General features: G+C 45.3%; 1 protein-coding gene across 2 annotated transcripts; it reads left to right on the forward strand.

The window, feature by feature from the left end:
* The first annotated feature begins 1016 nt into the window (after positions 1 to 1016).
* On the forward strand, positions 1017 to 11414 carry Cfap298 (cilia and flagella associated protein 298). 2 transcript variants are annotated; one of them, XM_076868488.2, is made up of 7 exons: positions 1017 to 1440; positions 3582 to 3749; positions 5657 to 5724; positions 8933 to 9091; positions 9963 to 10094; positions 10804 to 10899; positions 11150 to 11413. In XM_076868488.2, the coding sequence occupies exons 1-7, from the start codon at positions 1302 to 1304 to the stop codon at positions 11258 to 11260; spliced, it is 873 nt and encodes a 290-aa protein (XP_076724603.1). In that variant the 5' UTR covers positions 1017 to 1301; the 3' UTR covers positions 11261 to 11413. The 2 variants fall into 2 exon arrangements, with proteins under 2 accessions (XP_076724603.1, XP_076724604.1); XM_076868489.1 differs by lacking the exons at positions 1017 to 1440; positions 5657 to 5724 and having other exon boundaries at positions 3591 to 3749; positions 11150 to 11414.
* The last annotated feature ends 6117 nt before the right edge of the window (positions 11415 to 17531 follow it).

The following is a 17531-nucleotide window of genomic DNA, read 5'->3' on the forward strand; positions in this document are numbered from 1 at the left end:
ACTTCATTCTGTTGCAGTCTGATCTCTGGGTGTTCAGAGAAGCAGACATGAATTAATCTTGCCACAGCCTAAGCTCTTAAAAGTGTCAGTGGCTCAGATCCCTCAGTTTATGTTGTTTTGAAGTCAGGTAACTGAGGTCAGTTATTCACGTATGGGGGACCTAAAGTTTAAGGTAACGTGCTTCAGAAGGGGGAATTCATTCCAAATTCTCGCATTTGGGATCTGAAACCTCTCTTAAAAACCTCAAAACAAAACCCACAAACTCCAAAACGTAGCAAACTACAGGTTTAGCATCATTACAAAGCCACATAGCACGTGCATCCTGTTTAGACTTCTTTATACCTCTATTTGAATTTGCCTTGCGCTTTCATTTTTGTTTTCCTATTCGTCACACTAAATCTCCATGAGAGCCAAGACTCTGGATCCTCAGCTGTGTCGTAGGGCGCCAGGAAGAAACAGTGAATACGCTGCTTGCCCTTCTGGTTAAGATGTGTTGTTCGACACCTAACTGGATATTTTTGGGAGGACTGCTCTGCCACAACCTTGTGGGCTACCGTAGACACGTAAATCCGAATCAGCCTGCACAAATAAGTTCTGGCACTCGCCCAGGCCCCCCGGAGCCTCTAAACCTGACCTACACAGACAGCTGGAAGCAAAGACCTAGAGCTCTACTCCAAACTTCCCCAGACCGGAAGCAGCGTGAGTCGTTTCCGGAAGTAAAGACTGCCAACGGCGGAAAAGACTCTGGGATTTGGGGCGACTATGGGGAAAGTGTTGCTAAACCTGGCCCCTCTGGTGCCCATCAGCCCACCCATTCCCGACCTAGCACCCACCTGCCTCGGCCCGCCCATTTCCCTGGGTGAAATCTTGGGCCCCTAGAGAGTCGACTGGCGGTCCGCCCTCCCCACCAGCGACTTAGTCTGAGTTGCTGGAGCAACGTCCACTTCCGGGGTCGGTTCGCTGGAATCCCGCTCCCCCCTGCGGCCTGGGTCGGCGGCCCTTGCGTTCCGTGTGGTTTGTTGCTCAGGCAGCAGCTACGCACGGAAGCGGATTGTCAGGTGTCCGGCACCCGGGTTTTCCTACACCGCTGACTTAGGGCTGGTTCTGACCGTGGTTGCTGCTGGCAACGTACACTTCCGGGAGCGAGCGCCGTTCCCAGCCCGTCGGACGCCCGAACCCGGGGTTCCAACCTCCACAGCGGTTAGGTCGCCGCTGCTCGCCGCCGGGGAAGACCTCGACGCAGCCTGCAGGTCGCCTGTCGCGGTCCTTTTCGTCGCCTCGGCGGGTCCTCCAGGGCCGCCATGGTTCTACTGCACGTGAAACGGGGCGACGAGAGCCAGTTCCTCCTGCAGGCGCCGGGGAGCGCGGAGCTGGAGGAGCTCACGGCGCAGGTGGCCCGGGTCTACAACGGGCGGCTCAAGGTGCAGCGTCTCTGCTCAGGTGCGGCCGGCGGGGCCGTGTGGGGGACAGCAGAGCCCGGGGCGGGCGTGGGCCGGGCGGGTGAGGACTGGGCGCCCTGGGATGGAAGGTGGGCTCGGGCGGGCCTCGGGGCGAGGGGCCAAGTCTGTGGAGGGTTGAAAGGCTTTGCTTCCTCCGAGAGCGAAATGGGACACCGGGGCGAACCAAGGATCAACAACAACGAAAATAGGAAGAACGTAGAGCGGGCCTGACACCCCCGGCTCCGAGGGGCAGTGGATGAGGCCCAGGGTCCCACGTCCCAAGCCGGGATTCGGGGTGCTATGAATAAGTGGGAATAAAAGGGAGCCAGACCGGGCTGAAGAACAGGTGTGAGGGTGGAATGGTACCCGCTTGGGTTTACAGACGGTGCTTGCCCTGTTTTGAGACACTCGAGGTAAAGCAGTGTCTGCCTTGGGACGTCCTTGAGAGGGGAGAAGCTGTGAGCAAGTGTTTCCCGTCTCCTTGGAAACAAGCGGAGTTCCCCTGTACAGTGTGTGGTCACCCCCCTCCACTCTAGAGCACCAGTGACCAAGAGAAGGGGAGTGCCCCCGTTTATGGTGTCTGATCCGCATGCACGAGCTACTTGTGGATGTTGAACACTTGAAACATGGCTGATGCTACTAAGGAACTGAATTTTAAATTTTTCTCATTTTAATTAATTTTTAAAAGACACGTTTGTATGGTAGCTTCTATATTTTAGAGCACAGCTTAGACCTTAACGTGATTCTCTGGTATTATTATAATTATTATCATCATTATTGAATGTGTATGTAACTGTATATACATATATGACAGCTATGTAAAATTAATAAACTTGTGATCTAGTAATATCTAACTATATAAAATAGGTTATATGATTTATTAAAATACATAAATGTGTGATTTTTGCACCATTGGGATTTTTTTTTTGTGGAAGCATTTTTTTTTATTGGTTGCTCAAAACATTACAATGATCTTGACATATCATATTTCATACATTTGATTCAAGTGGGATATGAATTCTTATTTTTACCACTTGTACAGATTGCAGGATCACATTGGTTATACATCCACATTTATACATACTGCCATATTAGTGTCTGTTCATGTTTTTAGGAGCATGTTAGTTTCTGAATTAAACATGTGCTTCCAAAATAGGCTCAACATGTTATTTTTAAATTAAAGCATTTGAGAAGAAAAGGAACTCAATATATAAACTGAAAATGTGGTGCCGAATGTAAAAGTCATGTTGGTGTACTTAGAATCCAGTTGCCAGTGTCAGCTGTGACTCCGCAGGCATCAGTATTCTGCCTTAGGAAGAGGAGATTGACTAAAGAGATTGTCCCCCAGTTGCTGAGAGTCTAGAAGGGGGAAAATAAAATTCAGTTACACCATTCATTCCATAGTATTGTATCCCTACAGGTCACATGATATCTTGACAGTCTTGTGGGAACACCTAGTTCCACTTACCTTCTTCACAGAAAGAGAGGAAGGGAAGGAGGAGAGAGGAAAAAAGCCAGGCAGTTTTACTTAATATGTAGACTGGTTGTGGGTGAATGTATGTGGATTAGGAAGACTATAAAGCTATGCATTTGGATAATGAACATAATAACTAAAACACCGAGGCCCATGTCTCTTATTTTCGAGAGGTGTAGTAAGCTGCTTTAAATCCTCCCCACTGATTTATTTAAATTATCTATGAAGCAATACAAGCCAGCCTCAGATGATAGAGCTGTAAGCCAAGGAAGACTGGAGGTCGATAACTGTCTTACCTGCCTCACAAGGTCACACTTATGAGATCATCTGTGGGGACCCTTTGGGAAGATGGTAAAGCCCCAAATGCCTATGGAGGCTTTCCCTGACTTGATTTTGTACCTCCTGAGTTCCAGGCACCACAGCATGGGGCAAAGCTTTAGCACACAGAATCTGCAGCCAACTGCCTGGGACTGGGGGTGAGTGCTTGAGCTCTCTCTGTTTCCATTGACTGAGCATGAATCGGTGACTTTGTCAAGGATCAGGGACAGGACTGGCACATAGTAAGTGGGCCAGATGGACTAGCTCTCTGACCTTCCATTTTTGTGGCGTCTGAAATATTACAGTGATGATTATGATATATATTGTCTTAACATTCCCTTCTCTTTAAGAAATGGAAGAATTAGCAGAACATGGCATATTTCTCCCTCCCAATATGCAAGGACTGACAGATGAGCAGATTGAAGAACTGAAATTAAAAGATGAATGGGGCGAAAAATGTATCCCCAGTGGAGGTTCAGTATTTAAAAAGGATGACATCGGACGAAGGAATGGACAAGGTAATTGACCATTTCTGTATGCAGGCCTGAAATACCAGTATATGAAAGCAGTCATTGAAGTTAAAAACAAAACTATTCATTCTATACAAAGTTAGGAGAGATTGCTTGGTGTGACTCCTTGGTAAGACTAATCCAGAATGATTTAGGTGGATAAGGAGGCTTCTGTCTTCTTGTGGTTACTAAATTGCCACTAGATTATAAGTGTATCAACGAACCATATGAAATTACCATTTCTGTAGTTTAGAAATGGCTGAGTACTGGCAATTTTATATGGTTCAGTCCAGTAGTTTGGGGTAGGTGTTTATTGAAAATGTAATGAAGGTTGGGTGCTACCATTTGCAGATGTTGGGTTTGTTTAGAGGACATACCTCTCTGATGCAAAGCACTTTAGTATGGGGCAGAACACTGAAGAAATCCTCCTTTTGGTAGATGATTGATAATGTGGGATTTAAAGGGGAAAAAGGAGTGAAAATCCTTTTTGATATCTTATCTCTTTTAACCTGTGTAAAAAGCTCCATTTTAATTATAATTGATCATTTAAGAAACACCTAAATATCTACTATGTCCCTAAAACACTATTAAGAGCAGAAGAGCCTGGTGTGGTATAGTGGCTCTAGAAGCTGAAACAGGAGAATTGTGTGTTCAGAGCCAACCTCAGCAACTTGGTGAGGCCATGTCTCAGGGCTGAGGATGTGGCTCAGTGGTTAAGTGCTCTCTCTGGGTGTAATTCTTGGTACCCAAAAAATAAGAGCAGAAGAATATATATAAAGTAGTATCCCTGCAGGGCCATTACAAGATCAAAAAAAAAGTTTGTTTTTTTTTTAAATATTGAGGATAATAAGGAGTCCAAATATTGTTCTTTTATTTATTTATTCATTTATTTTTTGGTGCTGGGGATTTTGAACTCCCCAGGGCCTTGCACATACAAAGTACATACTCTACCACTGAGCTGCTCTTATTCCTCAGCCCCATTTCCTTTGAATTTTAACCTGAAAAAATGGTTTTCTTCCATATCTTTTCATAACTAAACTCATTCTCAGTCTGGAGATATTCTTTGCTTTTTAGAAGAAATTACATCATTATCAACAACAACAGCTATATATATATATATATATATATATATATATATATATATATATATATATATATATGTATGTGTGTATATGACCAGTTAGCAGTTCATTATTCATCTTTAAACAAATATTGCCCTAAATTAACCATTTTTATTCTAATACTGGTTTGTATTTCTAATATTTTCAATGTGTAATTAATACTGTTATTAATTAAGTGTATGGTTTCAACTTGCTATATAACCCCTAGATTTATATACTCCATTTCCATGTCTTTTGCTCCTAAACTTTCAAGTTATTTTTTTCCCCTTTTCTAAGAATCAGCAGATTATGGGCCATGTGCCAAATGCAATCAGTGGCTTATTTATTTCATTTTTTATGCAATGTTGGGGAATCAGGGCCTCATGCCTGCTTCTGCTTTGCCAGCTTTCCTATTTTTATAAGGTTTTACAGCCACCTGGTTCATTTAAATATTGTCTGTGGCTACTTTTGTGCTCTTGTGGCAGAGTTGAGTAGCTGCACTGAAGCCTGAAAAGCTTAAAAGATTGACTGTCTGGCCTTACAAGAAGTTTGCTGGCCCTCTCTATGCAAGGATGGGTACTCCTACTCTTTGTAAGTCTTTTTCACTTTATATACAGTACACTGCAGGCCCCTGTTGTCAAGATGGGATTATTACCTAATTCCCCACAGCTAGGCTTCCTGAATCCCTCCCCTACGTTCCAGAGGCGCAGGCTCTCTTCTTGCACATGCTTCCTGACTCTCACAAGAGGTTCAGGAGAGTCCAGAGACTGTATATTTGATGGCTGTCTCTCTTCCTCTTCTTTTTTATTTTTATAGCTCCAAATGAAAAAATGAAGCAAGTTTTAAAGAAGACTATAGAAGAAGCCAAAGCAATAATATCTAAGGTCAGCTTTTTAAAATGATGCTCTAAAGCTAGGCTTTTGAAATACAGTTTCTAAAATGGTATCTTCTGGAATTACCTGTCAACCGATGTTTTCTGTTTGTTTTTTAATTTTTGCCTTCCAGAAGCAAAAGAAACAAGCATGTTTGGGGTGGGACCTAGCTTTTCCTTTTTATAATTATGAAAGTTAGCCAAAATCCTTCTAATTCTTACCAGGCAGATAAGTTTTTGTTGATCTGTGTGAAAATAGGTTCATATTTATAATACAAGTATGAATTAACTTAAACTGATTTTGTTTCTTTTACCTATGTGAAGAACTTAAGAATAAGTACAGGGGGATTTGAGTATCATGACCATAGAATAGCCCTATGATTCTTGATTGACACAGTTTGTGTTTAATACAAATTAGTTTTTTGTAATTTTCTCAAATATTTATATAAATATATAAATGTATTTTACAGAAGGAGAGGCATAAATGATATCATTGATATGCAGGTAATGTGTATCTGGCAGAAAATAATTTAAAATAATTTTTAAAGATACTTAAAGAAATGCCATTTTTACCTGTTGCATTTACTTTTAATGGATGACATTAGTTGCTGCCGCCTCATCTGCGGTTATCTTGATTTAACTGCTTTTTCTTGTACTCCTTCTGATTCACTTGGCAAAACTGTTACTTTAAATATTTCTGAGACTCTTGAAGCCCTTAACTAATCTTTCAAGAGCATCAGGGAAGACTTTCTATTAATTTAATAAAGGCTCTGTGAAGACTTACTGGAAAGGCCTTGGTTCCATCCAATGTTTGCGAAATGTATTCGGCCTAAGAACCTTTTAAAAAGTAATAATAATAAATGTCAACCTCTCGTTATTTCAGCACATCTCAAGACATGATAAGAAAACAGCAGGCTGGAGTGTTCCACCCCTTTTGCTCCACACAGTGTGTTCTGTGGAAATCCTGTTTGTTTGCGGCACTTCTCTTTGCCTGTAGATTTACCAGGGTGCTTTTTCCTCGGCTCTCATTTTCCCTTAGTGTTTTGTCTCTTCTGCCAATGGCAGATTCCATCCCTCTTCAGCTAACTCTTGCACGTCTGTCCTCTCTACCCCAGCATCTTCCTGAAATTGAAGCCCAAGTTTCCAGCCCAAGGTTCTGAGAAGGCTGTACCTCAGTGTCCAGCAGCACTTCAAACTCAAATTTTCTAGACCTGAACTCATTGTTTCCCTCACTCCTTTCCCCTCCATATTCTGTACCTAAGACTGAGCACACCACGCCAGCTTTTCTGTTTTGGTTAACAGAGTCACCAGTGTTTTGGTTGACAGGCTGCAACCCTGTGTCTTCAGTGTGTCCCCCGCTGTCCCCCATGTGCTTTACGTCCTATACTGCTTGCTCCTGAGATGCCTCTTAAGTCCACCTCCTTCCTTTGGTTCTGCAGCCACCTCCAAGCTCCTGTAACCTTCTGCTTTCCGATACCAACTGGGTGTCCTATAATACATGTCAGTTCTGACACTCAACTATCCACAGCACAGACACCACAAGTTAAGAGCAAAACCCTTCAGTTCTGACACTACTGGAGTTAATATCAGATCCCACAAGTTAGAGGGCAGGGTGACCACCATCACTCCTCCTACCTTCAGGCACCAGCTGCAAGTGGGTTCCCCACAGTACCCACACTTCTCTGTAACCTGGGTATAAATTTGGGGCTTCCCATTTCCCCACCCCAACTTAGTAATTTGTTAGAGTGACTCAACTGATTGAAAGCACTGTATTCATGTTCGCACATCCATTATAAAGGGTGCAACTCAGAAATCGTCACGCAGAAGAGGAGCAGAGCTCCTGTGCTTTCTGCCCACGGAGTCTGTGTGTGTGACCAGAACATCAGTGTATCCACCTACCAGGAAGCCCCACTGAGCCTTTATCCCCAGAATTTTTATCAAGGTTTGACAGGCATGATTAAATCATTTGGCCACCTGATCAAGTTCAGTATAGCCACCCTCCCCTCCCTGATGGTTGGGGCTCAGGGTGAGGCTGAAAGTTTCAATCCTCTAATTATGAACTTGATCTTTCTGGCATGGCCAGCCCTTTCCTGGAAATCATCTTAGTCCATTTTTTTGTTCCTATAACAAGATACCCGTGGCTGAGTACTTTATAAAGAAGCTTTATTTGCTTACAAGCTTGGTAGCTAAAAGTCTATTGTCAGATGATCCCTTATGTTTGACTGTAAGACACACATACACCCCCCCCCACACACACACACATGCATGTGTCGCTATGTCACAACACAGCAGAGTGTGCAAAAGGGGCCATTCGAGTGGGATAGCCTCACTAACAACAGCACACTTTTGCAAGAACTTAATCTAGATCCTATGAGCACTACATTAGTCCCTTCCAAGGATGGCATCCCTGTGACCTAATCACCTCCCACTGGGCCCCATCTCTTAACATTCTTTGCCATGTGCAGCGCAGGTTTTCAGTGCTCACCATGGATCACTTTGTTAGCACAAACCTGGGTATTGGTGAAAGGAGCTTTGTTATAAATAACAAGAGACTTCTATCATTCTATTTGAAGCTCTGTGCTAAGAGCCAAGGGCAAAGCCAGATATTCCCTTTATTGTATCACCCATTCCTCTGTAACTGGTCTCCCTCTAATTAGGTCCATTCTATCCACTTCAAGGTTAATCTCCCAAAATATCACTCCTTCCCAGAAGAGCCAGTCACTGCCCATCACGTGGCAGAGTAAATGCGAACTCCTTGCTGGCTCCCATAGCCATACAAACAGCAGTCTGCCCAGCCCCGTCTCTCTTCTCCTGCCTGCCTGGGGCCAAGTGGGTTGGTACCTGCACTTCTCTGCTCTGTGTGTGTCCTGAAGCACCTGCTAGCAGTTCCACCTTTCCAGTCCCCTCATGTTTTAAGGCCCACGTAAGAGGCCTTGTCCCTCCACAGCCTTTCCTTACCCTCTCCCATCCATGCTGCTAGATTTGGCCCTTTCTTCAAGCACCACACTTCTCGCTGTGCTGCTCATAGTCTGCTGTCTGATCTGGGCCACAGTGGACCTGGCTTAGTCCTCAGGTAGTGGAAGTCACTTGAAGAGCAAGAACTGTGTGATTGCTGTTTGTTGTGCTGGCAGGATCTGGCAGGAGTCTTCTACTGGAGCCTGAGCAACACTTACTGCGTGGACTGGCCAGGTTGTAGGTAACAGTGCCTCATTCACTTTCAGAAACAAGTGGAAGCCAGTGTGTGTGTCACCATGGAGATGGTCAAAGACGCCCTGGACCAGCTTCGAGGTGCAGTGATGATTGTTTACCCCATGGGGTTGCCGCCCTATGATCCCATCCGGATGGAATTTGAAAATAAAGAAGATCTGTCAGGAACTCAGGTACGGGTTCCTGGGCAGTCTGGAGGGGAGGTCATGTTCCCTCGAAGCCCTTCTGGCTAGGCTGTCCCCTTAAGGGAGCAGTTTTTGCTTCATGCTTCAGAGCAGTGTTCAGAATTCAGGAAAGGACCCTGAGAGGGTGGTAGTCAGAGATGAGGGATTCCATCCACATGTAGAGGATTTTTGAAGATCATTTCTATTTTCTTTGGCTGCTGGAAAGCCAGAAACCTAACTTGTGCTGTTTCCATCCAAAGATATCGGCCTTTTTCCATGACATTTTGTGTTACAGCCTTACACTGTGGTCAGTGTTCTTTCCTCACTCTTACAGTCCATTTTCTTTTTTTTAATATTCATTTTTTTTAGTTTTCGGCAGACACAACATCTTTGTTTGTATGTGGTGCTGAGGATCGAACCCGGACCGCACGCATGCCAGGCGAGCGCGCTACCGCTTGAGCCACATCCCCTCTTACAGTCCATTTTCCTTTGAAATTTTCATTTATTCTTTTTAGGTAACATATATCTTGCTAAGCCACCTTGAGTAGGTGGAATATGCAGAAACAGAGAAGCAGCCCCATATGCCTGTTTTTCCCTGGATTCCATGGTTTCCCCATGGCCATAGGTCCATCTAAGAAGGACCTGGTATTACAGATGAGGTTACTCCCCATTTACCACAGCAAGAAGGTAACTGAGTCTGGGCCTGATTGGAAACTTAACAGGGAAGATGCTAAAAACAGCAAGAACTCTGAGTGGGATGGAGGATGCCAGAAGCTGTCCCCTGCTGGAAGGGCCACTGCCAGGCTCTGCACCCCTGGGAGGGGCCACACCTGTGGCTCATCCTCACACCTTTGAAGCCAGTTCTTCTGATTGACCCCAGGCAGGACTCAGTGTCATTAAAGAATCAGAGGCGCAACTGTGGTGGGCAGCCAAGGAGTTAAGAAGAACAAAGAAGCTTTCAGACTATGTGGGGAAAAATGAAAAAACCAAAATTATTGTCAAGCTTCAGCAAGTAAGTATCTTTGCTTTAACATACCAGTGTTTCTTATTTATGTTCAAACTGATAACAATATGTAGTACCTGAAAGATTTTTAAACTATTTGTACAAATACTTGAATCCTGTTGGCTTGGGCTTACAATAAATATCTTCTCTGTGTACACAATAAAAACTGGAAGAAAATGTGGTTTAATTGGCCATATCTGGAGTTTATGTTAATTTGTAGGGAGGAGGTATGTGCCATGTTAATTTCAACCTAAAAAAGCAAGGCTGCAAGTCAATAAAAATGTGTTCTGAAATGACAGATCCAGCCTAGAGCACTTCTAAGTTTCACAAGCCCCCAGTGCTCTTCAGAGAAAGAGGAGGAAGGGGTAGAGTCCTCTGAGGCTGTCAAGTAGCTGTCTGCCTGCGGGGCTGCCTTGGTTTATGCATGCACCTAAATCATGACTCTATGATGTTGGGAACCAAGTCCTCCATGGTGTCTGTCTCCCACCCCCATTGGGCCTACAGTGGCTCTCTTGGGAGTGGCTGTGATGGGGACAGCATAGTGCAGCTGCTGTCTCCAGAGCACAGGTACTGTGAAATCCAAGACACCCCATAAGATTCACTTTGAATCAGGATGACTTTCAGATGGCAGAGGCAGTTATAAATCCTTTGTTGCAATTTTCTGGATTGTTGATGCAAGAAGAATCCTTAGTCTACAATTTGCTTTCCTCTTTTTTAGAGGGGACAGGGAGCACCAGCCCGCGAACCTATTATTAGCAGTGAGGAGCAAAAGCAGCTGATGCTGTATTATCACAGGCGACAGGAGGAGCTCAAGGTAGCTGTTTGGTGGTGGGTTTTCAACAGAGCTGGGACCCAGGGCTTGCGCCCCATGCCTCACCTCAGGGCTAGGGGCAGGTGGGGCTGCAAGTTCTGTAGGATGTCGGGAGGGACCTTCCTAGAGCTTCTGCCTCTCTCCAGGGATGTCCCCCAGGTTAGCTGGAAGCGTCCTGCTCTGGGAGGGAGGGAGAGGGGAGGTTGGCCACCTTCCTGAGATGCCTTCCTGAGCAAGACATATTTATTTCCAGAAATTGGAAGAAAATGATGATGATACCTGTTTAAATTCTCCATGGGCAGATAACACTGCTTTGAAAAGACAGTTTCATGGGGTAAAGGACATAAAGTGGCGACCAAGATAAAGCTCACCAGTTGCTGAAGCTTTCAAAACTACTATCCCACCTTTCTTTTAGGCAAAATAATTACCATCTTTGATGAAAAATGTTGAAATTTCTACTTTCCCAGTTTTCACTCTGATTTTTAAAATAACAGTTATTCAAAGTTCTTAGAACTTAATAAATATATTCTCAAAAGAAAATGTGTAAAATTATTTTGTTTCAGGACAGCTATGAAGTGTCTTAGGGCTTTTGATAAAATACTGATGACATGATTACAACATGATTTTTGTCTTTCTGGTTTCTTTATGTTCTAGTAAGAACTGCATTAGAGAAAATTCAAGAGTAGCTTTTCCTTCATAGCAAGTTCACCCACTCTGACATGGAGCTTGACTGTCGGTGACCACTAGAGGGCACCAGATCCATACTGTCCTGTGCATTTCTCCTCAATTGGTTGGAAACTGAAATCTCAGTCTGTGAGCCTTGGGTAAACTCTGCCCAAGGGTCTAACTATAGCCACGCATCTCCAAACCTCCAAGATGAAGTTTGCCTCCTGGCCAGTGCCTCTCTGCCCTTGTCTGCCAGGAGTAAAGGCCACCTGTGATGGCAGTTGGTAGCCAGGTTGGTCTGACCTAGGAATTTAAGATCCTTTATTCTCCTTCCGTAGATTTCAACAGAGTAGATCGGGTACTGAAAGTATGTGCAGGTCCTGGTGAAGGGTGGAAGGGCTTCCTCCAGGCCCAGCCTCTGATTCTCAGTGTGCTAGGGGACCAATGGTATCAGGCTTAGGCAGCCACATTTTGCTTATTGACCATGGTGGAGTGGAGTGTGTGGTTCACCCATCATCCTTCAATTTTAAATAGTCCAGCCTGTTGTGCCTATGAACTCTGACCCTTCAGCAAACTCTGACCCTTCAGCTGCTATGGTGCCACTCGAACTACCTGTGTCAGCCAGGAGTGGCCTAGAAACCCACTTATGCTTGACCTCCAAGATGTGGTTCTCCTAGTTAGAGGAACACAGCTTGCCTGCCCCAAGGAAAAATGAGTTATGAGGGCATTTCTCTATGCTGGCCTTCCTGTGCCCACTGCTCTCTCCTGCCTTCCACCGCGTGACCAGCACGCTGGTTTCATACAAGAGGTTCGCAGCATAGAAGTTAGCTAGTGAGATCAAAATAAACACACAAGACTCAATTACCTTTTTCTTTGACCAGGTCCGAGACGGCCCTCCCTCTGGCTCTCGCCTCGAACCACCCAGTGGGGCAGCAAGGCTTACTCAGGACTAGCAGGAGAGAGAGAGAGAGCACGCCAGGGAGTGGCCTTTTATCGGGGAACAAGAAATCCAGGGAAAAATTCCATCCAAAGAAGGTCGAGGGGGGCAGCATTCCAAGGTCAGGGTCAGTGATTGGTCTCAGGGTCAGTGGTCAGTCACACCCCGACACGGACAGGCTCTCGCACCTGGAGAGGGTGGCGATAGCTCCGACACAGTTTGGCCAGAACGCCTCATACCCAATCAGGGAGGTGCCCAATCACATGCGAGAATGGCTCCCCACACTGCCTCAGTGCCTGAGCTCCTCACCATGGCCACAAAGAGGAGGTGTGGGGAGAGTTTCCTAGTCCCATTGTGGGAATTCAACCATTTACCCCTCTACACATCTCCATGGGACGGAGGAAGTAAAACTGGAGCTCAGCAGATTTGTCCAGACTACCCTAACCACCTGGAGGAGATGACCTGGGCTCCTGACAGAGGCTGCAGCAAAACTAAGCCCTGGACATGTTCATCCTCCCCTCTCCCCGCCCTCCTCCCTGCTCCCTTCCATCACCAAGTTGCTTTGGGTGGCTGCCTCAGAGCTGGCTCTAGGAGTTAAGCTGCTTTCAGAATTGTTTCCTAAAGTCGGGTGTAGCTGGCTATGTGCCATGCTGTGTCTTCCTTTTTCTGGTCAAGTTTTGTAAAACCAAATTTGTGTCTCTCTTCTCTTTGATTATCGTTTTAAGTGTGTCTGCCTGAAAAGTTTTTGGCCTTAGGTGATATAAAAGTTTTCTGTAAAAATCTGTTTTTATTTGAGGAGCACTCTCTTTGCCAATGTATGGTTTATATGCATAGATTCACACTCAGACTTGAAAGAAAGAGTGAATCAAGGCACACGGTAGATCATGTGAAGAAACACTACTCCCAGAGTGTGCTCTAGTGGCGGTATTCTGTGACTTCGTATAATCAGCAGAAATTACTCGCCAGAGCCACTCATTTCTGTGTGAAGAGTTTACTAGATTCCTTGCATCACACTCTACTGCTGTATCGTGTACCTATGTGAAAAGAACAATCTTCTCTGCCTTCCTTCTGGCCCCCTAAACTCTAGATGTCTCAAGGTAACTGCTCATTGGAATGTAAGCTGTGAGTGGCCCCTTTCACCATCCCTGAGGATGGGGTGACAGACAGGCAGGCCCTTGTGCCCACTCTGCTCACCATGCAATGTTTTGCTTTGCATAAACTTCTGACTCATTCAGAGTCACACAGCTAGTGAGGGTGGCACTCAGGGACCACACCTAGGACCTGCTCAGGAGGTCCCAAGACATCATCCTAGTGGCAAATGTTAGCTTGGCAGTGCACACTATCGATTAGCTCAAGTTTGTGGTCTAGGTTTTATTTTCTTCTGCTTTTAATTCAATGTACATCTTTGGATTAATGTTGAAAGGACATGAAGTGACTGTTGTGTAAGTAGTAGTCCACCTGGCTCTGTGGTTTTATCTTTTGACCTAACTTGTCTTATTGGGTTATTTTGTGGAGACCAGGAATGCTAGTCATAAAACTTTACACCACCTAAAATGTTTTTAACCAACAAACTGTCCACACCAGGCAGTATTTCTGTCACAGGATTACCTCGTTTCTTGGCAGCTACACTGCAAAGAATGTGCCATCAAGCTTGAAATTAACTGCCACATGCTTAAGAGCACAATAGCACCGGGGAGTGTCAGCCCTGCCAAATTCCCATCCAAAGCCTCAGCAGCCACTTTTTGGAGAGGTGATGAGAGAGAATGGCCTTGACAGTGGTGTCAAGGCCATTGACAGCACTTCACTGTCAAAGCCCCAGGAGTTGGCCTTCCTTGTTGCTGAGAGTCCAAGGACAGATGTGGTTGCTTCCCTGGAGAATTCAATACTAGATATGGTAGTAATGGCAGCCGGCATTCAGTTAGACCTCAGTATTTCCCAGACACTTGTACCAAGCACTTAACTTATTTTTTTCATTTATACCTCCCAACAGCCAAACTAGGAAGAAACTACTATTGTCACTTCACAAATTAGAAAACCAAAGCTCAGAAAGGTTAAACTGCCCAAGAGGCAAGAGGATAGGTTCAAGTCCAGCCTATACAACAAGGAGAGGTCCTGGCTCCAAATTTTTAAAAAGAGCTGGGGATGTAGCCGCAGTAGCAGAGTGTTTGCCTAGCGTTTATGAGGTCCTGGGTTCAATCTTTGGCACTGGAAAAGGGAGGCTAATCCCATTCGTGAGAGTTCTACTCTCCTGACCTAATCGCCTCCAGTGTCCCACCTCCTGATGCCATCACCTTGTGGCTTAGGTTTCACATGTGAATTGCGGGGTACACAAATACTCAGTTTCTAGCAGTTCACTAACCTCTTAAAAGGAAAGAGAGATACCTCTGTCCACCTTTGAGATGCTTTAAGCAAAAAGGGCACTTGGTTCAACTCTAAAACAGCCACTGCTCCAGACCATAAAAGGATGTGTCTGAAGAGAAATCCCTCCTGCTTCCAGGCCCGATGCAGGCAGGTCACAGGATGCTGGGTCACTAGCAAGACTCAAAGGTCCATGGATGGGTGGATTCCCACAGGTAATCCCTGCTCCATTATTACTTTGGATAAATCATATTCTCTGTCTTCAAATCAAGAAAGCAACAGCTGAGGCTGTCCTGCCATTCCAGTAATGACGCAGCATCCCCACGAAGTGCAGAATGGAAAGCATCAAAAGCCGCGTTGGTGGTTTTGTGACCTAAGTCCCTGATCTACACTAGCCATGTTTTGTGGCAGCCTTAACCTTAGCTCATCACTGTTTCTCCCCTAACCCTCCCCTGAATGCATCTGGTGCACCAGCCCAAGGTTCCTAAGCACATTGTAGATTTTTCCTTGACTTTGTGAAGAAATGCTGTTGTGCTCTGAGGTCCAGAGGGTGCAAGTGAAAACTGCAAGAAGGTGGCACATGTCCCCCGTTACAACACTGAAGCAAGACAGAGCTGGCACACAGCAAAGTGGCCAACAGGACTACAGTGAGGCATGCTGTCTGCAGGCTTCCTCTCCCACTCCCTGCCACCTTGCCACCACTGCCCCAAACAAAGCAGGCTCATACAGTGGCAGCATTATTCTTGTGAGTTCTCTGTTTCTTGTGATCCTATTTGCATGGTGCCAGAACAGATCCTATAGGCTTAGGGCAAAATACAAGATGCACTCGAGCTCGCTCGTGCCAGCAGAATCCTGTGTTATGGCTAAATCACTTACAGCTGTAAGATAAAAGAGAGGGAGATTGAAAACTGGGAGCCCTCAGAGTTTGACTACTTGACTTTGACAGAATGAACTCAGCTCACCTGAATAGATACTCGGCTTTTGTCGTCACCTGTTTCCAGGCCCTGACCTCTTAGTGTTTCTAGAGGTAATTTACATTCAGTCACAGAAGGAATTCTGGGGTGTCATAGCTCTCAATTTTTCCTCAGGAATTAATTCGATCAGCTGTTAGATAGAGGCTTTTCATAGATGTTCACAGATTGACCAAATCCAGAGAGTAAATGAGTACTAAATTGACTCAAGCAGTCTATATTGGGAAATTCACCATGGGTTGAAATAGAGGAAAATGAAAGGAAGAAGCCTGGGTGGAAAAAAAAAATTTATACTTGCCTGGTTGAAATTATTTTAAAAATTTGGAAAGAAAGAATATTTCAGTGTATGTGAAAAGCTCATCCTTTTGAAGCAAACTTAAAGACTTAATTGTATAACTACCAAAATGCATATGGTGAGGCACTAAGTGCACCAAGTGCCTTGGAATGTGAATGCTTTTGGATTGGAGACAGAGCCCAGGAAGAGGTGATTAGGGTTTCGTTAGGTCAAAGGGTGGAGCTCTGGTCTAATAGGATGGGTGTCCTCAGCAAAGGAAGAGACACCAGGGGCAGACACAGCAAGAAGGTAGCCATTTTTGACCAAGGAGAGATCAAACCTGCCCACACTGTCGTGTGGGACTTCCGGCCTCCAGAACTGTGGGAAAATAATACCTGCTGTTTACATGGCCTAGAGTGGTATGTTGTCATGACAGCCTTGCAGTCTAAGACCAAAAACAGAGGAGATGGATGTTTTTTTTCTTTGCTGAAAGTGGACGCTTTCTTAGCATGCCTTCAGAACAGACTGATGTGGTAAAATAAATTCTTTTTTTCTCAGTGAGAAAAACACCAGGACACGCAATTTGAGCGCTATCTATATATCTCAAGTTCCCCCTTTCTGCCCTGGGTCAGGCTGAGAGCTGACTGCTCCCCAATCCCCAGGTCCCTGGGTTTCCCCCTTCCTAAACTCTTGCTAACCACCCCCTTTGAGCTGTAATTAATCACAATATCTGTTTGCTTGTCTGTCTCCCTGGATGGACTGTGAGCTTTGAGGGACAGAGCAGCTGTTTTAGTCAGATTATAACTCTGTCCTCCCAAAGGCAAGTGCCTAGACACTGTCCCCAGCCTTCCGGAAGAACTCTGCAGCGGCCAGTGAGGACAAAGGGCAGCACAGCGCCCTCTGCTGTGCGCTCACGCCTGTGGAAAGCAGGGTTCAGAGCTGATTCTGAGAGTGCAGGGCTCAGTGACTAGCTTCCAGGACCCCTGCCAGCCTGGCTCTGTTGTGCCTGAAGATTGCTCCTGTTTGCACACGTGCTGCAAGCCGTGGAGTCTTCGGGCACAGGTGGATCTGGGGCTGCTCAGTGCATGATGTGGTCTGTGGGTGCCTTTGTCACAGTCCCCTTGGGTACCTGGAGAGAGTCCCCAGTGCAAGTCCACCCTCTAACCTTCTTGACCAAGGAAGCTATCCACAAGCAGATTTTCCTCCTAGGGGAGGAGTCCTCAGCAGAGGGCCAGAAATTCATTATGCAGAGCCCACCATAGTAGACCACTTTTTTTTTTTTTTTTTTAAAGAAAACACTTAAGGTGCCAGCAGCGTGGTAATGAATCAGTGCCACTCAGCACAGCATTAAATGGGGCATGCAGGTTCTTTCTGTCTTGGAGGCCTCTATCTAGTGTTTCTCAGAAGGGCCATAGAAATGTCATCTTTG

This window comes from Callospermophilus lateralis, chromosome 10 (assembly GCF_048772815.1).
Source record: "Callospermophilus lateralis isolate mCalLat2 chromosome 10, mCalLat2.hap1, whole genome shotgun sequence".
Classification (NCBI taxonomy): Eukaryota; Metazoa; Chordata; class Mammalia; order Rodentia; family Sciuridae; genus Callospermophilus; species Callospermophilus lateralis.